This window comes from Lepisma saccharinum, chromosome 23, assembly GCF_977018435.1.
Source record: "Lepisma saccharinum chromosome 23, izLepSacc3.1, whole genome shotgun sequence".
In the NCBI taxonomy this organism is placed as follows: Eukaryota; Metazoa; Arthropoda; class Insecta; order Zygentoma; family Lepismatidae; genus Lepisma; species Lepisma saccharinum.
Genome location: NC_139251.1, coordinates 15320155 through 15345442, shown reverse-complemented (window position 1 = coordinate 15345442; position 25288 = coordinate 15320155). Strand labels below are relative to the sequence as shown.

At 35.8% G+C, this 25288-nt stretch overlaps 1 protein-coding gene across 1 annotated transcript in view; it reads right to left on the bottom strand.

The window, feature by feature from the left end:
• The window catches only part of LOC146005433 (torsin-1A-like), a 108370-nt gene extending 83706 nt beyond the window's left edge, over nt 1-24664 (bottom strand). Inside the window, exons 1-3 of the mRNA XM_083144677.1 lie at nt 24473-24664; nt 11999-12199; nt 8251-8482 (exon numbers count right to left, since the gene is read on the bottom strand). Coding sequence (XP_083000803.1) covers nt 8251-8482; nt 11999-12199; nt 24473-24664 — 625 coding nt within the window. The remainder of the gene's footprint in view (nt 1-8250; nt 8483-11998; nt 12200-24472) is intronic.
• Between the last annotated feature and the right edge of the window lie 624 nt (nt 24665-25288).

Sequence of the window (25288 nt, the reverse complement as noted above, 5' to 3'; positions counted from 1 at the left end):
TAAGAGCTTGGAACAATTAAAATATCAGCAGCTGATGAAGCTATATGATGGACTGGATATAGCCACTTTTGAACCAGATGTTAAGCCACTTCATGAATGTCTCGATAATTCTGTTGTTGTGTTTGATGACATTATACTGGATAATCAAAACAAGGTTAGAAATTTTTTTACACAGGGGCGACACAAAAACATTGATTGCTTCTACCTGGTACAGACTTTTTCTAAAATACCCAAGCAGCTGATCCGAGACAACAGCAATTTTATATGTGTGTTTCATCAAGACCATACCAACCTCAAACACATACATGATGAATATGTAGGTGGGGACCTGAGCTACAATGATTTTTCTAAGATTTGCAGTAGGTGCTGGAACCAGGACAGTTATGGGTTTGTTACAATTGATATGACAAGAAAACCCAATACTGGTAAATATAGAAATAAAATCAACAATTTTCTAGACATTGAAACATATATAAATAACCATGAAAAGGCCAATAATTGATGATCTTAAATTAAGAGATTATCTTGTAAAAAGATTTAAAGGATGGAAATCAGAGAACCGAGGTTTTTATGAGCAACACAAGCGCACAGAACAGCCTATTATTGATGCTATTGGTGAATTAGGTAAAAATATCAAAACTGTTACAGAGCAAAATCAAAATTTGATCACAGAGCTTGTACCTGTAGCTGCAAGAAACATATTAGATTATCCATTCACCCCACTTTCTAGTATTCATACACCTAGTCCTGTTGGTCCTCGAAGAATTGAAGCTACTCAGGATCCTATTGAATTGGGTCTTCTTGCTCAAAAATATTTAAGCACACCTAAAGACAACAAAGATGAGGTTTTTGGCTTATATGCTGACACAGAGCGTGATGGTAGCATCATACATAGAATTGGCAATTTCAGAGTAACATTTATGGGAGATGATCTAATTGTATATTCAGAATCTCATCTTGGAGAAAAAGGTGCTTTTGTTAAGTATCCTGGAACACCTGGATTGTGGGAACTGATGACTAGGAAGAGACCTGGCAGCTATACAGATCAAGATTATGAGTATTACAAAGAAATATTAATAAAATCAGATGCTCTATACCAGAACAATGATCCTACACAAAAAAGAGTCAAGTCTAGCAGTGGAGCAAAATACAACAACTTAATCAAGCCCATATGGTCACAAATCAAGACAGGTAGTGGGATCAAACAATACAACACCCTACCTAAAGAATTTGTGTGGGTTGATGATGTCAGGAAACTTGTAGATAGGTTATTGGTGATAGCTGGGGAGGAAAATGCTGGCAACCACAATTTTTACAATGAAAAGGTTGGAATTATGGACATGATAAGCACAAAATTGTCTAATTTTATAGTGAATGACACTAAGGGGATTGGATATCTTATAAAAATTATTAATACTCTACCACCTAAATTTTGGAATATTTCTGAGGGTCGGGGGCTGGTTAATGACATTATAAACAAGCTGCCATTTGAACTACACATTCCAGGCTATCAGTATTGTGGTCCAGGCACAAAATTGGACCATAGATTAAACAGAGGTGATACTGGTGTTAATCCCCTAGATGCTGCTTGTAGAGACCATGACATAGCATACAACACACATTCTGATCTTGACAAGAGACATGTTGCAGACAAGAAATTAGAAGAGGCTGCATTTGGTAGATTTGTAAGCAAAGATGCTTCTTTAACTCTTTCACTGCGGAATTCTCTGGCACACAATATCCCTTGGCTGCGTAATTAAATTTGAAAAAATATATTTTTTTATAAACATATAGTTTTCACAATTACAGTGCATTATATATGAGAGAGAACTTACAAAAGTCATTCCTTGCTCTTGAAAACCATTCTGTAGTCCCTGGTGGTATGATATTTGGAAAAATTTTGAAATTTAAAAAAAGGAAAACATTTTTTTAGAAACAACAATTTTACAAACATTTTTTTAGAAACAATAATTTTACACAATTACACTGCAAAATATGTTATAGAGAACTTACAAAAGTCATTCCTTGCACTGGTAAACCATTCTGTATGTAGTCCCTGGTGGTATGATATTTTGAAAAATTTTGAAATTTTGAAAAAAAACAACAAAAAAAAAACATCTGCTCCATGATGTTATGGACGGCGGTACAAATTCTTCAGACACTACACAATCACTGTCACCACTTGAAGTCTCATAAAAACTGTCGCTATTATGGCCATAACTTAATTCACCTTCTGATTCTGAGTGGGCAAATAACAGTTGAGTAACATCATTATCAGACAAGTGTCGACGACTTGACGAAGCCATGTTGTTTACATTCGAACATGCATTTGAAACTGACATGTCAGAGCACTCAACGCTCCTATGTCAAAGAATTCTAAAGGGAGGCGTAATTAGCGACATCATACGGATAAAAACAAAACTACAAGTTCAAATAATTCCAAATACTATCAACAGATGTCAGAAGGCTACTAAAAGCGACGTACTGCGGAAATGCGACACCCGCAGCGAGTGGAAGTATGAAGTCGCAATAATGCGACTTCCGCAGAGCAAGGCACCTGGCGTGCTGTGCATAAATGCGACGACCGCAGCGAAAGAGTTAAGTGAAAAAATAGCAGCATTGGGAACCACCATAGCTATGAACACCAAACAAAAACTGGGGTGGGGTTTGTGAATATGTATATAATAAACCTAGGATGAAAGCCAAGGGTGTTATGTATCAAATACCTTATGCATGTCTCAAATCCCTTGGGCCTATTAATAATCTTCTAACCAAAAAGCAGCGCAAGAAAAAAATTCTTGTCTTGCCAAGGGCCATGGTATGAAATTGTTACTTAGTACCCCCCAATTAAAAAAATTACAGCAATCAAGAAAAAAATCACATGTAGGTGGATTTATATTTACTATCCCTGCCATCTTAGCTGCTCTCGGGGGCTGTTGGGAGCTTGGCCGGGGGATCAGCCGCCATAGCAAAAACAGTAATAGATGCCAAAAAAAATAAGGCAGAATTAGATGAGCAGAGGCGCCATAACCTGGCCATTGAGAAACAAGGCAAAGGTGTTAAGAGAGCCATGAATAAGTTTAAAAAAAAAACAAGAGCCGCTTACAAACCAAGATATTGAAGCTTTAATCAAGCCACTGGGCATCAAAAATTTTAGAGGTGTGTACATGTCTGATTCTTTACCAGAACAACCACTCAACAAAGAGTGTGGCATTGTTAATTTGGATAAGTACAAAAATCAGGGCACTCACTGGATCTGTTATCTTAAATATTTAAAAGATGAGGCATTTGTGTTTGATTCATTTGGAGGTGTTCCACCTGAAAATTTAGTAAAATATCTAAAATCAGCTAATCTTTATTACAATAATGCCCGTGTTCAAAATTTCAAAGATGTTAATTGTGGACATTTGTGTTTATCTGTTCTTAGATATATGTCTCAAATAAATAAACCATCAATTGAAAATTTTCAAAAAGCCCTGTGGTATCTGAAACATCATGGGGGTATTCCATCTCACCAGCCAAAATTCAATATTGAAACTCAAATTACATGATGACATAGTGTATCCCAAAACAATAGCTCTCAGAGCATTTTATGGCATGTACTTGATCCCTAATATTACACACCACAACAACACAATTGCAGTAGGGGATGAAAAAATTGTCATCACTCCAGGGCAGTATAATCTGTCCACTCTAAATGCTCAATTACCCAGAGGTGTAGTATTAAGTCAAAATTCTGTCACTCACAGAGTAGAGATTGTATCTGCTACAGAAACAGTAGCTCTGGGTACTATAGGAGAGCTGTTAGGCTTTGAGAACAACACAAAACTTGAACCAGCCATCAAACACACTGCTATTAATATACCTAAATTCTTAGCCATAGAGACTCTGAATATTCACTGTAATGTGGCCGAGGGTATGATCACCAAATCAAATGGCATAGGCAGTCACAAACAAACTGGCATCATTGCAACATTCAAACCTAACTCTGAATTTATGGAGCCGATCATCTACAATCCATCCCCAACATTATATTTTCCTGTGTGCCATAATAGAATAGATAACATTGAGTTGATGGTCACTAATGAAAAAGAAGAATTAGTTGATTTTGCTGGAGCCACAACAACTGCTATCATAGAGATTAATATTTAAATAAAAATACATACAAGAAAAAAATGGAAAATATTGAGAGTTATGAGCTACAATCATTCCCCCCAAACAGGAGGACCTTTGCAAATTTAAATCAACCCAACACAGAGATTGAGGTTGATCTTGATGTGGGGGATGGCTTTATACACCCCCACAGAGCAGATCTATACATCAAATTTGATGTTGTAAAGCTCGATGGTACAGATTATCCGGCAAATTCAAATATAAGATTGGTGGATTATTTTGTGCCACATCTGTTCTCTGAAATTGAGATCAGAAAACATGGTGTTGTTATAACAGAGTAGATTATCCGGGTATTACCTCCACAGCTTTGGCTACACTAAAATTATCCAAAACCGAGGCTTCTTACTACAAAATAGGTGGATTTGAGGCTGGTGATAAAATAATATCCAAGAGCCACACAGTGCTGTTCCCTATGCGCCTGTTGCCAGGATTCTTCTCAGATTACAAAGATATTATGTGGAAGGGTGGTTTAAGAATCACATTTAGAAGAGCTGCCAATGATAATAATGCTTTGATGAGGTACAGTGCAATAAACTCCACTGGGGAAGCTCTGCCTAATACCCTACCTGATGAAGGCAAATGCATTATTCAGACTATGGAGCTAAGAATGCCAGTTGTTGAATATGAAGCCAGTTATGCTCTTAAATACAAAGCAGATATAATAAAAAATCCACAAGTTCCTTTACAATTTTATACATATCAATGTGTACAGAAGCCCGCAACTGGTACCTATTATGAGTTTCATGCTACAAATTCATTCTCCAGTATACAATATGACATGCCAGATTTTGTGGTGGTACTGTTTCAGACTGGAAGACACAATAATCAGGAAAAAAATTCAAGTAAATTTGATAACTGCAACATCAAGAACATATATCTTAAAAATGGCAGAAATGAGGTGTTCCCCAGAGAAAATTATAATTTAAACATGTCCAAGGATGATTTCCTCAAATTATATGAAGCATTTACAGCATACAAAAGGGTCACTACTGGCAATACTGACATGTATTACACACCAGATGAATTCAAAGCACAGAGACCCATGTTTGTCATCAACACTTCAAAAAGGAAACAAGTTGTGGTTAATGACAGGACAAACATTAAAATTATCTGTGAATTCCACGATACACTCCCTGATGACACCATATGTAGTGTTATTCTCATAGGTGAAAAATCATATGTTTATGATGTAAGAAATGAGAGAGTCACAGAGCAATTCTAGAAGTCCGACTCAAACCCAGAGCTCTTGTTTACAAGGCAGCAATATTAACACTTTGCCATCAGGGGAGGACTCAAACCCAGAAGCCTCTTGATTACAAGACAATAAAAGCCATGGGGCTATGCACCACACTCTACTGGGTCTCAGAACCCAGGAGCTAAGAGCTCTATATCAGCTAATACAGACAAAATTGGATTTTGAACTGTGCAATAAATATTCTGTAAGTTGCACTTGTGTTTATATTAACAGAACAAGGCAAAACCAGAATTGTGCTTAGGCTTGCATGACAGCATACAAGAGGGCAATGTTCTTTTACTAAGAATTTGCCCCCTGTTACACAGAAATATTAATGGAAGTTTTATGCCCTTTCAGTGAATTCTGTGTAGATTATATCTCTTGCGTGCCAGCATATAAAGTCACTAGGCACGCAAGCAAAACATTAGTCTTCCCGATCAAAACTTTTTGATTGCTGAGCTAAATAATTGCTTACCCTGGGCAATCAAACTGATCAAAAGATTAGGAAGAACATGAAACAGCCTGCCCTTGTCCAAGTAACCCTCTATTGTATTGATCTGTAAGTTGTAGAGCATGAGAATGTAAGCATTTTTAGCTTAGTTTTAAGTGTAGGCAAAACAATATCAAGAGGGGCATATTTTTGACAAGCTTATGGACAACAAACTAAGAGAAGTAGCTTTTACACACATGGCAAATCTGTCTGAGGGGGGTTCTTCATTTCTACACTAGAATTCAAAATTCTTGGGAATTGAGAGCATATCACACTTGAAGAATTGGGGTATAAGCCCCTCTTGGCATTGTTTTAAGTGTAGGCAAATCGGGCTGTTCAATCAAATAACCTCTTCATTTGTACGCTATAAGTGAGCCAATAATAGTATCAATACAACTACTCAAACAAGCTTTTTAATTAACTCTGGTATGCATATTTAATATTCATACACGAGATTCCCAGGATTTATTCACATTTTTTTTAAAAAAAATCAAACATTTAATTTAATACACTTGTAATAGGGATTTTCATTTTCGGCTAATTTTATTTGTCACGTACAGATCTCATCACTTTGCATAAATACCTAAATATTAATGAACTGAACACAAATCACTGCACGTCATCTCATTGCTTTTTTTTCTTTTTATCGAGAAACTAACAAAATCAGCCAACACTCGGAAACCACAGACAAGAAAACTCCCCTTTGCAAACTCACAGATTATCTTCACATGCCTAAACTTTGCTCTGATTGGCTGTTCCACAGAATCCAGTCGAGACAAGCCAGTAGCAATTAGAATATGTCCCATTCCTCTAAACCAGTCAAGCAGCCACCCAGGCAGCCATCACATCCAGGCAGGTAGCCAGTTCAGCACCAACTAACAGGATATCCAGTTCCGTGTTGATTGGACCTACAGTTTAAAGTGGGATCTGAACCACCAGGTATCAAATCCGGCACCAAATGGCATTAAAGGAATGTGATGTGATATGTTAGTATGACTTGGTAACTAGCCTTTGTTACTTTAATCTCGTATTATACAATTATTGGTATCAGCATCAGTATTGGTAGGAATTGGTCAGAGTATCAGTATCAGTTTAAAGTGGTATTGGCTCAGCCGTAATATTTATATATGCAAATGTGTCTGTGCTGAATGAACAGAGTCCCTAGACTGTTCCATGAAGGTACACTGAGAGAAGAGGCGAAGCGTCTGGTCATCGGGAGATGCGGCGATTACAAAGCAAAATAATAATAAAAAATGCTTTTTAAATATTTTAGAGAAGAAGTAAAAAAAATAAGTCAGAATACTCGCATATTTGATTGAAATTAGTCACTCGACGCCATGAAACAGCTAGAAATATGCAAGAGATTCGCTAAGTTTAGCGAATCAAAAGGAGAGCCCAGTTCTACTCCCCCCCGGCCCTGCCGAGCCATCCCGCTACATTTCCTGTTGAGTGAAATGGTGTCAGGCGGGCCAACTCATCACAGCAGCTCTGCAAATCCAAGGTCTTTCGACCGCTTTTCCCCTGCTCTTGAAGGTCTGGTCATAAGAGGCCTTTTTTCAGCCCCTTGATTACAAACACAGCAGGCTTTCAGTGACGTCATAAGTAAGCAAAAGCATAAATTTCCCCACAGTTAGTGCAAGAACGAGGAGGGGAGGAAGCAGTTCTGGATCCATTGTATTTCCTTCAAAGTATTTCTCCTTTTCAATTTTTTTCTTTCTTTTGATCCTGCGGTTCAAATATCGTTTTCTGAAAATAATGTTCTTACTTTACAAAACACGAAGTACTTCAATGTTGTTTTGTGTTTACTATGCTTACGAATGACAAGACTGATCAAGATTTTTGTTTGCGAGGTGACAGACATACTTACTTAGACAGAACCTTCTCATTAACATATCTTACTTTCACACCAGGGATGGTCAACATTAGGATTCCATAAAATTTAAAATCTCGATTCGGAAATTTCACTACCCGGATTTCGGAGAGAAACGTTTAACAATTTAACCATTTTTTGGGTAGAATTTAAGAAAGTTTAGTCTTCCTTATTTTACGATCATATACAACATAGAAGAAAATAAATTTGGCCATCTCTACTTCACACGTCTGTACAAACACTGTTATCATCATTATCAATGTGGAAATCCCCCCTCCACCTCCACGGTTGAAAGATTGACCCTGACATTTGGCAAGTCTTGCAATGACTACGTAAAAATGTCACGCTTCGCCACTGACTGAGAGCTAAGGAAAACAGTGTTGCCAAACAGCAGTAGCATGCAAATATAAATGACTGGATCGCTACTGTGATACGGACGACTACTACAGTGTTAATATCTGCTGGAGTAAAGAGGAAACTTACTTGTCATGTTCCTGGATTGCCATCCAACATTGCAACATTCCTTGAATGAGCATGAAAGGATATCCCAACCAGCATAAAATGTAGAAGATAGGAAAATACCTCCACCACCAATAAGAGTCGTTGTAATTGGCTCGAAGGAATTAACTTGGTTTATTAACACAGAATTGACTAGGGTGCATACTAGAAGAAAATCCAGAGATATCATCTTGCTAGCTGTCTTGAAACTATAGATCTGGAAAGGAAAACAACAAGGAAATGAAAAATAATAACAAATTTAACACAGAGAGAAATTGAAATACTGATGAAAGCATTAAAATATTAATACAAATTGTGCAGACACAAATTAATTCAAATTAAACAGGATTTGAACTTAGAATGGGCTGAGAACCAAGAAATTTCAATTATTAATTGGCCTCCCCGATGGTGCAGTGGTAGCATCGTCGCCTTGTAATCAAGGGGTCCCGGGTTCGATACCCGGTGGAGGCACAAGTGGTTCGGATCCCACTTTAAACTGTAGGTCCAGTCCCTATTAGCCTTACTGTGCATAAAGTGGACTTAAAACACCAAATAAATCAATCAGTCAATTATTAATTACAACATAAGTACCTAATGAAACAACTATTTCTTTTTAGAAAGGCTTCACCATATCAGCCTTTGCAATGATACAAATTTTCAGTGCAATGGTGACAAAGGTTCAATAAATATACCATGTCGAACTTTAAAGGGCTCTCATGAAAAAATGAAAAAATAGACATAGAACATTTACATTCTCAGAGGATGAGATTCCTGCATGCTGCTTTAGACATTCATTTGAATGGTTAACATGTGCTAAGTGATCATACACCACACTGTACACCACTCCCGAACATTGTGAAAATGGTACAGACACCAAATCAACAAAGTAAATGACTCAGTGTTGCATTTTGTAACGAAGTATATGCACAAGTGCAAAGAGTCAAAAAGTGCAGCAAACTAGATGGGGCCAGTATAGTGCTTATGAAGTGCATATGACTGGCTGAATGTCAATTCCCAATTTCTTACTTCGCCTTAAGGAGAAAGTAAAATTTGGTGCAGAAAGCAACAAGTAAGGACAATAAGAATGAGGTAAACCCAAGACACATAGTGAGACACACAAAATCAACTGCCTTGCTTTGCTTATAATCTTATTCATAACAAGCTATGACTCAGATAACTAAAATAGGGATTTTTCCAAAGTCAAATTAGTGACATAAATTGCATATTTTAAGTCCACTTTATGCATAGATAGGCTAATTGGGATTGGACCTAAAGTTAAATGGGGATCTGCAGTACTATGTGCCTCCACTGGAAACTGAACTTAGGACAATTTGATTACAACATTACGATGCTGCCACTATGCGATTGTGGAGGTCAAAGATAAATAATTAGAAATTCAGGCTGTCAAATAAAGTTTTGAATTTTGCAGTTGCTACCATTTTGTGTTTCCATTACTGCAATGATTCTAAGGTTTGCTTAAATGTCCTTTGCAGGAACTCCTTTTTTATTGTATTTGTTTTATATCCCAGATTTTTTTTTTTTAAAAAATCGCAGTATTCATTTTTACACATGTACTTCCTTACAAACATAACTATAATAATTCAGAAGTGATTCATAGGTCAATGTGCACATTTAAACTAAAAGGCACAAAATCTAACATGCACATCACCAAATGACAACTATAAGTGCAAGTGATCTCAGCTTTAAATAACAAAGTTGGGGAAAACTAAGGTAATGCAACTAATCTTATCTAATCATACCTATTGTGCTGTTGTATGTAAAGAAAAATTTGCCACAACTACAAAGTAGACAAGTTGTACATTCCTATACTACAAGAAACAGCAGGCATATAAATATACCCTATCATAGACTCTCAAAATCCGTGAATAGTTATGAAGCTCTAGGATTAAGACTATTTAATAAGCTACCTCTTGATGTGACAAATATGCCTATGAATGTATTTAAACATAAACTGTATGCCTGGTTGGTTGCTACACCATTGTACTCAACTCAAGAATGTCTTGAAATTAAAAATATTGTATTTTAGTGCAACTTAAACATAAAAGAGGTTATAATTTTACATTTTATAATAGTACATTTCACATGTATTTTGCTCTTGACGTTGTCTATTGCTGTACAAGCTTAATGACAATAAAATTTTATTAATATTATTATTATTATCATGTCCCAAATATCATGCTGCATTTAGTCATTAAGTGCGTTAGTATTTGTAAAACAGGCTGATATATAATAACGAAATTAACATTCAGCAATGGGAAGTTCGGTCCTTGAGACTTCATCAAGCTATGCTTCCAAAGACAAAGAAAACAAATTTCTGGCTTCAATCTGATTGAAATAATATAATACAGAGGTAGTTAATATCGCTGTGCATTTTCTGATAAAATATTTTTTTCTCCCAACAGTAAAAAGCATAAATACTGTTTTATCCATTAATTCGAGTTACAAAATGATTTGTTTATGCTTCTGCATAACATAATCTGGCAGGTACCAGTAACTCTCTTGAATTAGCAATAATCACTTGTTGTTTATATATATATATATATATATATATATATATATATATATATATATATATATATATATATATATATATATAAAAAGAAAAAAAATATGCTCCATTGTTTTTATTTCTTCTTTCACGTATTAACCATTACCCAAATTTAAGGATATGGATGTGATATGATAAACACAAAGCTGCAGTTAATATACAGGGTGTTTGAAAAGAACTCCCTAGTTTTAAGTATAAATTTAATAGGGAAAGTAATGAAAACTTACATCAATGAGTACATATCATGAAAGAGGATTCCTTCAAGTTTTGTTCAATGTTAGTACACCTCAACGTGGGATCCATTTGTTGCCCTGCACACGTCGAGACGATATTCCACTTCTCGCCACGTATTCACCAACATTTCAGGTGTAACTGTCCCAACCGCAGCGACGATTCTTTCCCGTAAATGATTGATGTCTCTGATCCTAGCACTGTACACAACATTTTTTATGTGGCCCCAAAAGAAAAAGTCCAGTGGGGTTAAGTCTGGGCTTCGTGGTGGCCAAGGTATTGGGCCAGCCCTGCCTATCCACCTTCCTGGAAAGCGAGTGTTAAGAACCGCACGCACCTGTTTACTGTAATGAGGTGGGGCGCCATCTTGTTGGAAAAACACAAGCCTCTTTTCCGCCTCAATATCGTCCATTTGGGGAAAGACATACTCTGTCAACATGTCATGGTAAACGTCCCCGTTTATTGTTTTTTCTACAAAAATGAAAGGACCAACCACACGATCTTCCATCAAACCGCACCAGACATTAAGTTTGGGAGAGTCACGTTGATGCTGAATAACTTCATGTGGATGATCTGCCCCCCAAATTCTACAATTATGATGATTAACTGTTCCACTGACATGAAATGTAGCCTTGTCAGAAAAGAGAATGTTTGGTAAAAAAATGTCATCATCATCAATTCTGTGTAGAAAATCAACAGCAAACTCATACCTTTGGATTTTATCAGTAGGTTTAACTTCATGTAACAGTTGCAATTTGTAGGCGCGCAACTTTAGTCTTTTACGAACAACATCATACACTGTACCTTTAGGCACTCCTAATTGTAGACTACATCTGGCCAATGACTTCTTCGGGCTCCGAACACACGAAACACGGATCTGTTCAACAACATCTTCAGAAGTTCTCGGTCTACCTGGTGATTTACCTTCTAAACACTACCGTTTTCCTTGAAAGACTTTAGCCAATGATGGATAGTTTTTGCTATAGGTGGTTCACCACCATACTGACGTCTAAAATTACGTTGCACTGTTATAACTGACTCAGTTTTCTCAAACCAAAGAACACACTGCACTTTCTGTTGCGGAGTACACATTGTTGCTGAGTTGCTCTGCACTACACGAACGCCGGAACTGAACTGAGGGAACAAAGGAAAAACACAGCACTGGTGCCGTCTCAAGGTCAAGCAGACATACCAACTGCAAGGGTGCCAAACTTGGAGAGTTGATGAATCAAACACCACAAACTAGAATACTGCATGTCACTTTGTACAGATTCTAGGACACATTAAAATTAGGGAGTTCTTTTTCAAACATGCTGTATTTTTTTAATTTCTGAAATGAAAGTAAAAAATACCACCACCACAAGATTTTACAATTCAGTCTTCGGGCTGTTATTGGTCTTGCCCTTAGACAAACAACCAATTCTGCTTTCCATTATGATACTTTTATGGACAGACATTCATGACATCAAAAAAAATATTTCTGTATGCAAGTATATAAATTTATAGAGAATTTCCTGAAAATAACTACAATGTATTTTAATGGAAATACTTACCCTTTAGATTTGTAATTATTTGAACCTAGGTAAAAATAAAAAGAATGTTAATATACTGCATGTTTTGTTCATTTCAACCATTTTCTGATTTAAAAATTAAAACTTAAGGGTGAAAAATAAATCGGGAATTTATCTTTGTATCAACATTTCCCTGGTTATTCCAGTTTGTGAAATGTGATCAGGCAAAATAACATAATCTGTAGATACATATATGTTTCAATATATGAAACTTCAAGAACACTGCAAATATATACAGTATGTAACATTCTTATTCATTCACATGGATTTTCAAAGAAAATGCTTCAATATCTGAAAGGAAATAAACTCCTTTGAAATTGTTTCTTTACAATTCAATAACTAATATTATTAGGAACATAAAATCTTACCCAAATTCTGTATAACCAATTACAATAATAAATTAAATGAAACTGAAAGAGAAACATGCCATTTTTTGTACAACTTTTCTATTCGTACACTTAATAATATAAAAGAAAAAGTATTCATTATTTCATTCATTTATTTGGAACCTAACAGCTTTTATGCCATTTTTTGTCCATAACAATACACATATAAAATGTACACAATTGTTTTACATTAAAATTATGAGTCTTTCCCCCCTATTTTACAGATATTAGATTTTTTTAAAAAAAAGAACACTTTGCCTTTTACAATTGTATGTTACACTTCTTTAAAAATTATAACAAACTATAACCAATCCGCACATCTGAATTAACAACTAAGCTTAACAAATTTGTTAGAAACTGAACCTTTAGATTATTTAAAGTTTTATACAAGATATTTCTCTCTCTATTATATTTTGAGCATTCCAGTATTATATGTTGTGAATCTACACTTTCCCAGCCACATTCACATTTCCTATTGTTTGTTATTACAATTTTGGATAAATGTTGCCTAGTACAAAAATGGCCCATTCTCAGTCTATTAATTAATACAATTACATTTCTTGTAGCACTTACATGATGAAACCATGGTTTGTGTGTTTTGAATTCAGCAAATGGTCTGTATGATTCTCCAACTGTTGTAAGTTCATTTCAACACCAATCAAACCATTCATTCAGAATTTTCTTCTTTACTCTAAGGAGAAGATCCGTAAAGTATAATGATAAGCTTGTAATATTTGGAAGACACACTGCTTTCTTTGCACATTCATCTACATGAGAATTGCCTGTAATATTACTATGAGCTATAACCCAAGAAAACTAAATGGTTTTTCCAGATTTTTGGATTGTTTGAACTAATTGGATGGGTTAAAGTTACAGTGGTGTAAGTCACTTTCTTAAAAAGAAAAAAAGTCTGACTCACAGCACTTTGCTGATCAACACAACAGCTGTTTCTTTTACCACTAGACCTGAAACTGTCATCTGTTGACAGTTGAATGAATCTCTCAATTACTTCATGTTTTCTGTTAACAGATTGACTTATATAGATCTTGTTTCTGTGTCTAAGTCTTTTTTGTTTTTTAAAAAAAAGTGACTTACACCACTGTAACTTTAACCCGTCCAATTGTATACAATTTATAATATAAGGGGATAATTTGTAAAGAGACTTGTAAGAAGATTTAAGCACCTGTAATACACTTTGCGAGTCAGTAAGTATTAAGAACTTTTTTAAATTTAATTTTTGGACATATATTAAAGCGTGGTAAATTGCGTAAAATTCTGCTGTAAATATTGCACAGTCTTGCGGAAGCCGAAATAATAGGTCTGTTTTATGTTGTGGATCATACACTGCACATCCAACTCCTGACTCACTTTTAGATCCATCTGTGTATATGAAATAAAAACTTGGTCATTGAGTAAAATATTCCGATATGTGCAAATAATGAGGGAAATGAATATTATCCAGAGACTGTTGAAGAAACAGGCCATGAACGCATCTGAAGAACATCCTGGTATTCTTGGCAAAACGAATTATACAATTATATCCACATAGCAGCTTTTCTGTTTGTTATTTTTCCTGTTTCATGTAAGTGTATCATATTTTTTTAGTACATTGTTGAAAGGATGCTCACAATATGATTTTACTTCGAAGAGCATATTTGCTGCTAACATCTTCTGTCTACATGAAATTGAACATTCACCCGCTTCCATGTATACTACTATGTTTGGAGTGTTGTTCATAATGCCTAAACGTCTTCTCAATAATTTCCTTTGTATGACATCAATGGAAGTCAATTTTCTTTTTGTCAAGTTACAAATTCCCAATAGAGAATAATCTATCATAGGCCGAAAATAATTCTTGTAAAATGAAAGCATAACTCGAGGATGACATCCGCACTGACATCATTGCTTTGAACAAATTAAACACTTTTTCTGATTTGACTTGTATTGCTTTAATTTGATTCTTCAATTCAGTTTTTCATCCAAGATGACACCTAAATATTTTACTCTGGATGTAATGGGAATTTTTGTTTTTCGAGACATTGAGTGAACTATTGGAGGTATTCCCATTTTACTAAAAATTGTAATATTAGATTTTCCATTGAAATCGACAGTTTTTTTACTTTCAAACCACTTTTGCACTTCCAATATTTGTTCCTCTAAAACAGGAAAATCAGTATGAATTTGTGTCGTGGACATATAGATACAGATATCACCTGCATATTGAAGATAATTGAGTGTTGGAATTAATTTCCTTTTCATCCCGATCATATACAGTATATGTTGAATAACAAAGGACTTAAAGGACTTCCCTGAGGTAACCCTTTGCAGGCTGAATACTTTCCTCTACTTTCACTGAAAAAGTGGAAATGTACAGATCTTTTACTCAGTAACTTCCATAATATCAAAACATAGTTGTGAGGTATTTTTAGCTGTTGTATTGTTTTGATTAGGATATTAATATCTACATTATCATAAGCTGCGCTTACATCTAAGAATGCAGCTAATACAATTCTGTTTCTTTTCAGTGAGTCGAAAATATATGAGGATAGAGTGATTAATCCGTCCTGGCATCCTAATCCCTTTCAAAATCCTATTTGTTCGAAAAGAAATATGGTTTGGCTTTCTAAAAACCATTCTATTCTTTTTTGTATTAGTTTTTCAAATATCTTTCCTATAACTGACGTCAAAGCTATAGGTCTATATGATTTACCTACTTGGGGGGCCTTGCCTGTTTTTAAAATTGTTTGGACCAATCTTCTGGTACTTTTCCATTATTTAAGAATTTATTAAAAATTGTGCACATCGCCGTTAACGCTACATCTGGAAGGTGATTAATAATTGAATATGTAATTCCATCTATCCCTGGAGCAGATTCTTTACTGTTGCCGATGATTTCATAGATCTCCTCTTTTCATATTGGAGTTGCGAAACCTTTCGCCGAATATAGTTTTGATGTGTAACTACATAATTCATTTGGTGTTTCAATTACTCCATCTGGCACTGTAGGTATGAGTTTCTGAATAAATTCAGTCTTCCAAAGTGATTTCAAAGGGACTACATTTGCTGTACAAGGATTTTTGAGCGACCTAAACTTTTTCCACACATATCTTAATTTCATGCTTGGGTGTAAATTTTCACAAAATAATTTCCATGATTATATTTTTGCTTTTATGCATAATCTCTTTGATTTGGCTATAGAACATCTGAATGCTATCCAGTTCTCAGGATTTGGTTGACGTGAGTATATTCTTGCTAATTCGACTCTATGTAGTTTTGCTTCAGCACACTCTTCTGTCCACCAATATATCTTTGGGAAGTGTTGCTGACTGCTTTTTATCACCCTGGGACAACTCAAGTCCATCACAACTGATATATGATATGATTTTTACAAACTCCTCATATGCAATATTATCAGGTTTTAATCCATCATCCTCTGAGAAATAAATATTTAAAAGTTTAGTATTAAGACAAATTAGCTTTGAATACTTTCCATTTATGAATAGTTAATATTCTTTCGTTTGGTGCATGGCAATAAGCCAGATAAAAATAACATAGATAATGAATGGTTGTTCAAGTCCATATCGGCCTCCCATGTAGAGTATGCACAGTACTTTTCCGAAATTAATGTTAAGGCTATAGATGACGGATTACTTCCATTTCTAGGCATATGAGTACGTGAACCGTCATTTATTATAGTTAACTGCTCCACCTCCATCCATTCAACAACAGTTCCACCCAACTTATCTGCTGCCTGTCGACCCCACAATGGGTGGTGGCAATTAAAATCTCCAGTTATAATTAATGGAGCCTTGAATGAACTAATCATGGACCTTAAATGTTTCACTGCAATTTCTTGCCATGTATAAGAAAATGGTATATAGATCGAGATAACGGCAAATATTTTATTCAAAATTTGCACTTGTATTCCCACTACTTCCACCCGATATTCTCGAAGGATCACTAAATTGGAATTAAATTATATGGGTTGGAATGCCAGACTTTCATGTACAAATGTACCCACTTCTTTTCCACCTTTTTTGATTAAATACTGCACGATATTTTTTTATTTCAATAGAAACTCTTCCGTCCCACCATACCCACACACATAATAAGAGGATGATGCTCTTCTATCAGTTTCATGATTTCAAGTTTTCTTGAAGAAAATTAGCATAAATTCCATTGCACAAACAAAAACATCTTTTGCATGTGATAACTTACTGATTATTATATTTAATGTTGAGCGTCTTCATACGATTCAAGCTCTTCAATTAGTTTCAATAACTGTGAATTAATATTTGCACAATCGACTAGAATATTTTTAATTCTCTGAAGATTATCATCCACAGTTATGTTCAACGTTAGTTTCACCATAACTTGTAATAAACTAATCATTATTTGCTTTTGAGAGTCATATTGTGGGATACTAGTCCATAATTTTCGTTTTTCTGTTGTTGTCACTGACGTTGGACTGCTTTGGGAATTTAGTAAAATATAATCTGGTCTTTCTTGTTCGTTGGTTTGTCACATGGCTTTAGATTTTGCATACCTTTATTTATCATAACTTCTTTACTTTTAAGTATCATCCCAAGTCTTCGATCAGCATAATTATTGTTCATGTTCATGGACGTCCGCAGGATTTTTTCCAAGGAGGGGCAAGGAAGGTATTTTTTTCCAGGGGGGGCCAAACGAAGACAATGTTTTCCACAAAATAGTGTTGTACCCTGAAAAACATTGCTTAAATTTGAATTTATGGTGTTCATGCAATAATTAACACATATTATTGTGGCTAAAATGAAATTATATGTGTGAAATACATCTTTTTTGGTTGACTTTCATTTTCCAGGGGGGGCCACGGCCCCCCCTTGCCCCCCCTTCCGGACGCCCATGTTCATGTTGTAAAGTTGAGGTTGAGAAGATTTCCAAGAATGTAAGTTTCTTGATGTCCCTGATTCCTCATCTCTTAGTGTGGCCAGCACCTCATATCTATTACCTGTTGTAATTGATGAACTTGGAGCTTGTACAGTGTCTCTCAAAAGTTTTAGGACAACGACATTTTAAACTAGGCAACCCAATTTACACAAGCAGTTGGTGGGTTGCGTGTAGAGTTAGGCTCAATTTCAGGGTTGCCACATGCACAATAAATATTTATAAAATAAGCAAAAGAAATAAAAACAAGTATTAGTGTATAAAAAGTATTAAAAATTACAATATTATATCGCAAGTAACATATTCTTTCTGAAAGAAAAATAATAGGTTTTCTAGCATTTCATCGCTGATGAGTCTACAGAAAGGAGAAGAGGTAAGAGAAAACGAGAGGTGACAAAGGACAGGAGAAAGAGAAAGCGAGAGGAGAAGACGAAAAGTAGAGGAGAGAAGAAAGAGAGGATAGACGAGGAGAGGAGATGTAGTGAGGAGAATGGAAAAATATTCTAGGAGAGATGAGGAAAATGGAGCAAAGAAGAGAAGAGAGAAGGAAAACGAGATGAGAGAAGAGTGGAGAGTAGAGTAAAGGAGAGAAAAAGAGAAGAACGAAAAGAAGAGGAGAAAAGTGCGTGGAGTGGGAAATCTAAGACAGGAAAGGAGATACGAGAAGTGGAGATGAGTGGGATGAAGATAAAATGCGAGAAAAGTAGGGAAGGCGATATGAGATAAAAGCAGAGCAGAAGGAGGGGAGAGAAGAAGGAGAAGGAGAATAGAAGAACAAAAGGGACTGAAGAGAAGAGGTAGTTGCAGAAAATATCGTCTCAGCGTCAAGAATTGATGCATTGGTCAAATTATCGACATGAAACATTCAATAACATTTTGAAATGTATTGGAGAATGTATTAAATCGGTGCGAAATGCCTTTTGGCTTAGTTCAGAGCAAGGTAAAATCTTCCATGTAAGATCTTTGATTTTACCTGCGATTATACCACTAAAAACATGAATGTAATTTTAATATTTATAAGAATTATCCAATTTTTGTCCACTTCTCGGTTTGTTGAAATGTAGATTTTGTAATTTAATATTTCCCCTCCCCCCATCGTTAATTCCAAACTGAATCATTCCGTTTCATACGGCGTGGACAATGAACACAATGGGATAGGTCTAAAACTTACGAAAATGTCCTGCCACCGGAAGGGTTTGAACCTACGACCATCAGATTGACAGTCCTGAACGTTAAACACTACCCTACAAGCTTTCGTCCCTGAAAGTAAGTAGAAATAGCTAACCAATATGAAATATAGATGCAACTCTCCTCCTACATGTAATGTGCAAACAATACTTGTTTCTAACAAAGAAAACGAAGGTAGTACGACTCGGAGAAAACATTTAATGGAGAATTGCACATGATGAGAACTTTTCATTCGATATTTGCGGAGGTATCCTTGCATTGAACTTGAGTGGGAAAAGGGGTAAAATTAGTATGTCCTGAATTGCCACAAATATAAGTAGTTATTTCATTAATATTTGTCAATGTCTTTGAAGCAGTACACAATTATCGTTAAAGTATTAAAATTCACGATCTTATACATGAAAATATCCCTTTGAACGAGTGTCAATTTTTTTTTTTTTAATATAAATTCCATTTGCAGAACAATGTAGCTATTATGCACTGCTATTACAATTAATGTTACCATGCTCTTGTTTGTAATAAAAGGAGAATTAAAAAAAGAACACCTCCTAAGGAGGATCGAACCTGGAACCACAATCAATGCTTTCAAGAACTCTAACCAATACACTACGCCCTTTGCTTCCCTTGGAGCAACAGTTCTTAATTATTCTGTCGCGTCAATATTGTAAACGTTATCCTGCAAAAAGAAGTTCAATACTCTGATATAGCTCTGTATTTCCAGAATTACTCTATACACATGCATTTGAAAATTTATTTCTTCGTTGTTAGTATATCTAAACTTGTGAATATATTTTATTTGTAATTTTGTAACGGTTACATGAACATCTATGAAATAGTTCCTTATAATAACCTCAGGTTGACCAAGTTGCCAATACAAACAAATGGAATACAGATTGTCTTCGAGCTTACATTGTTAAAAAGAAGCGGGTACGCGTATTACTATCCCAATACTTATTCAATAAGGTTTCTTAGTTGTCAGAAATTATCACTTAAACTATTGCATGTTGAGCTAGTGCCCACCTAGCCGCCTCTGATGAAATCTATCATTCTTCAGATTCTCTTTAAAATTCGACTCTGGTCACTCGTAACTTGCTGGGTGCATCGACGGACAATGTTTTGCGATAAGAAGCGGCCTTGAATAGCGTGAGTGAGTCACTTTGAACGCGAGCAAGCTACGCTACCAAGGTTGTCTGCCTTTGAAAACCAAGTTATTTTTTTCACCGTTTCCGAACGCGATTGCTATTGTAGAAGTATATATTCTCACAAAAGAGCAAGAAAGAAAATTAGACTAATGTTCTCCCGTCGTTTAAAACCAAATATTATCTATTAAACGAGAAGTTCACGATTGTCAATAAACCTATCTGAGCATAAGGTGGATGTAAATAATAAATTTAATACAAAGATTCTCCAAATTTTCTCTCCCACTGTCTACGTCACTAACGTCAGGCCAGTATCCAGGAGGGGCATGGGGGCCATGCCCCCCTCGAACCCTGAAATATTTAAATGTGAACCTATCAATAACTACGAAAATAACATCGTCGATTTTAGAAATGTGTAAACATTTCAATTTTGTTCTTACATAAATGAATCTGTTTCTTGCGCAAAAGTCTTCAGGCTGCAATATTGGATGGTTTTAGTTTTATATTGCAAGGCTAGCAGACGTCCGATTCACCGATTTAGTCAGGACAGTGCGCTACTTTCAATCCCTGTCCCGACTTTTTCGAACTGCAATCGTGATGTTAGAATGTCTCTTTGTTATTGTTGTTTTCTTAACTCACAATTAGACATGTTTTTATTGTAATAATAAGTCCTAGTACGCAACATTTAATTTATAAATATATTATTTTCTAAACATAGAATTATCATGACTTTTGAATCGCGCTCGCACTATTTCAACTATTTTGCAATACACACACACACACACACATACACACAAAACACACATTTGGGTCTGGCCACTCCCTCAAAGAAATCCTGCGTACTGGCCTGGTCTACGTCAATGACAGAAATGCAAGCAATATTTTTATTTATATTTAACCCAATGAAAGAAATGTGGAAGAATTTAAAAGAAATAAGAAAGAGCGGAACTACTCTTGCTCTACTTTAAAAATTGTTGTCCTTCGAGGAAGAAAAATAAGAAGGATTTACTCCAGCACCTTAACAGAGTGTCCCACGAGTCTCTCTTGACTAATACTGTCAAGTGTGAAGAATAAAATTTTCCGCCTGTTTACGTCTAACGTTGCGCAGATTTGGTAGTTCGAAAACGGTGTAATGTTACCTTACGCAACAGCAAATACATTTCATAACAGTGTTCTGAACACCAGACTTGCGTCAGTAAACAAGCATTTCGTCTGCTGCAGTATCACAGGGAAAGAAAATCGTCCTGCAATGTTCAAGCCTCTAGATATTTTTCATTAATAATGTCTAATCACAATAATAAGTTAGAAGAAATAACTCGCATTTTCACAACTACCAATATTCTCGTTTTTCTTCATCACTTCGAAAATTATTTCTCGAAGATATCTGCTATACTACAAGAAAGCAATCCAAAATTAAAGTAAAAGTTCAACTACATGTATACCCAACGTCATTTACAATATTGGAGAGACAGAATACTTAAAAATTGTTGTTTCAATCGAAAGTAAGGGCGTGGTGTATTGGTTAGAGTTCTTGAAAGCATTGATCGCGATCCCAGGTTCGATTCTCCTTAGGAGGTGTTCTTTTTTTAATACTCCTTTTATTACAAACAAGAGCATGGTAACATTATTTGTAATAGCAGTGTATAGTGGCTACATTGTTCTGCAAATGGAATTTATAAAAAAATAAACAAATAAATGAATTGACACACGTTCAAAGGGATATTTTCATGTATAAGATCGTGAATTATGATACTCTAACGATAATTGTGTACTGCTTCAAAGACATTGACAAATGACAAATAAGATCGTGAATTATGATACTCTAACGATAATTGTGTACTGCTTCAAAGACATTGACAAATATTAATGAAATAACTACTTATATTTGTGGCAATTCAGGACATACTAATTTTACCCCTTTTCCCACTCAAGTTCAATGCAAGGATACCTCCGCAAATATCGAATGAAAAGTTCTCATCATGTGCAATTCTCCATTAAATGTTTTCTCCGAGTCGTACTACCTTCGTTTTCTTTGTTAGAAACAAGTATTGTTTGCACATTACATGTAGGAGGAGAGTTGCATCTACATTTCACATTGGTTAGCTCCTTCTACTTACTTTCAAGAGCGAAAGCTTGTAGGGTAGTATTTAACGTTCAGGACTGTCAATCTGATGGTCGTAGGTTCAAACCCTTCCGGTGGCAGAAAATTTTCGTACGTTTTAGACCTATCAAATTGTGTTCATTGTCCACGCCGTGTGAAACGGAATGATTCAGTTTGGAATTAACGATGGAGGGAGGGGAAATATTAAATTACAAAATCTACATTTCAACAAACCGAGAAGTGGACAAAAATTGGATAACTCTTATAAATATTAAAATTACATTCATGTTTTAGTGGTATATTCGCAGGTAAAATCAAAGATCTTACATGGAAGATTTTACCTTGCTCCGAACTAAGCCAAAAGGCATTTCGCACCGATCTAATACATTCTCCAATACATTTCAAAATGTTGTTGAATGTTTCATGTCGATAATTTGACCAATTCATCAATTCTTGACGCTGAGACGATATTTTCTGCAACTACCTCTTCTCTTCAGTCCCTTCTGTTCTTCTCTTCTCCTTATCCTTCTTCTCTCTCCTCCTTCTGCTCTGCTTTTATCTCATGTCGCCTTCCCTACTTTTCTCGCATCTTATCTCCATCCCACTCATCTCCACTTCTCGTATCTCCTTTCCTGTCTTAGATTTCCCACTCCACGCACTTTTCTCCTCTTCTTTTCGTTCTTCTCTCTTTCTCTCCTTTACTCTACTCTCCACTCTTCTCTCATCTCGTTTTCCTTCTCTTTTCTCTTCTTTGTTCCATTTTCCTCATCTCTCCTAGAATATTTTTCCATTCTCCTCACTACATCTCCTCTCCTCGTCTATCCTCTCTTTCTTCTCTCTTCTACTTTTCCTCTTCTCCTTTCGCTTTCTCTTTCTCCTGTCCTTTGTCACCTCTCGTTTTCTCTTACCTCTTTTCCTTTCTGTAGACTCATCAGCGGTGAAATACTAGAAAACCTATTATTTTTCTTTCAGAAAGAATTTTGTCACTTGCGATATAATAGTGATGTTTTTAATACTTTTATACATTAATACGTGTTTTTATTTCTTTCGCGTATCTTATAAATATTTATTGTGCATGTGGCAACCCTGAAATTGAGCCTAACTCTACACGCAACCCACCAACGCCTTGTGTATATTGGGTTGCCTAGTTTAAAATGTCGTTGTTCTAAAACTTTTGAGAGACACTGTACAAAGGAAGACTCTGTTTTAAACATTGGGAAATCTTGCAGTATGTTTGCATAAGAATAATCGTTTCTTTCGGTTATAAATGAACTGCTAGAACTAACTTTTCTCTTTGCTTCTTGATATGAACAGGCCTTCTTTGCGATCACCTTCTGAATTTATCTTTCCTCTTCCCACTTACTGCACGACCTCTCAGTTGCAGGATGATTTCCATGATCAATTTATGCATTTAGGTACTGCAGCACATATATCATCATGTTCATAATCACCGCACCTCGGACATATCGCTTTGGACTTACGAACATCCTTTGTATGAGAGAAACGGAAACAATTCCTGCACAGCATCACAGATTTTATTTTAAATTGTATCTGAAATATGTTACTGAGTAGCTTTACATGCGAGGGCAACCTAAGTGATTGAAACGTTACGCTGATAAATTTGGTCGGTTTGAACTAAAATTCCCTATTTTCTTGATAAATCTTCTTCTTCATTCTTTCCATTTTGATTATTGGAATATTTCTCTCAGCCTCTGCTTCATCTTGTACTTATTCTAAATTTATATGTAACGGTCACCCATATGTTAGTCCCATTCTGTGCAAAAGACTCTTCGGGATTTTCACATTTACCTTATACTTCTTCTGAAACTCATTGTTCAAGTAAAAGTCATTTTCATCATTGGATCTTAAAAAGTAAACCTTTGCACGATTAGGACCCGATGCCTTAATTCTAGCTTCTCTTAAGTGACTACCTAACATAATAGCACTAAAGCTACCAACAGTGTATTCCACGCCTTCAACAAGAACAATATATGGGCCTTCATGCCCAGGATAGTATAAGTCATTTTATTCACATTATCCTTTGCTTGCATTGTACACTATAATACGTTTTCTTTGAAATTTTTTGGAGCATTTACAGATTCCTCCTTTTCATTAACTCTTGCTCGATTTCGTTTTGGGTCTTGACTTTTTGATTGCTTAGTAACCAATTCAACATCCATATTTTCTCCGTCTTTACTTGAAGGTGTATCCTTTCTTCCTTCCACTATTTCGTTCATATCCATTTGGACGTCCTCTCTGTTCTTATTATTATATCCCTCGCTAGACATTTCCCTCACTTGTATGAAATTTGTTGAATTTCTTACAAACAGGAAACTTTATCCGGATGGCCAAGAGCCTTGCATGCTTTCTACAAAGAAAAAAGTATATTCAGAGCAAATTGACTGACAGTTGAAGACTAAAAATGGTAAACTTTGTAAGTGTCAAAAGCGAGAGTATTGGGAAATCGCATTGTTCCGCACATCAGCCCATAAGAACGTGCACATAGTGACCTCTTTACACGCCCTTCACACTACTTAGAGGGCTACCAGCCACATTTCACGTTTACCACATTATAAAGCATGGCACATTTCACCAGTGACGTGCACTGAGGAGTAGCTGGTCTAGCAGAGATAGATCTACTAATCTCACGTCTCTAATTATTTTCAAATCACAATATTTATTATCTTGAAGCCTCAGTTCATATGCAACACTTCTTTACACGTGCTTCTCGTCCCTCGATGTGATCAGCTGGCAAGGCTGGATACCCTAGCTGGCTCTTCTTCCGCCTTACCAGTTCCAGGTATAGACAACCCCCCGAAGCGAAAGGGAAGATTTCTGCCTGTACTTCCCTTGCCCCCTCGCCCCCCGCTTCAATGGTTGGAAGCCCGTGGTTTCAGGTCCTCCAGTCTATC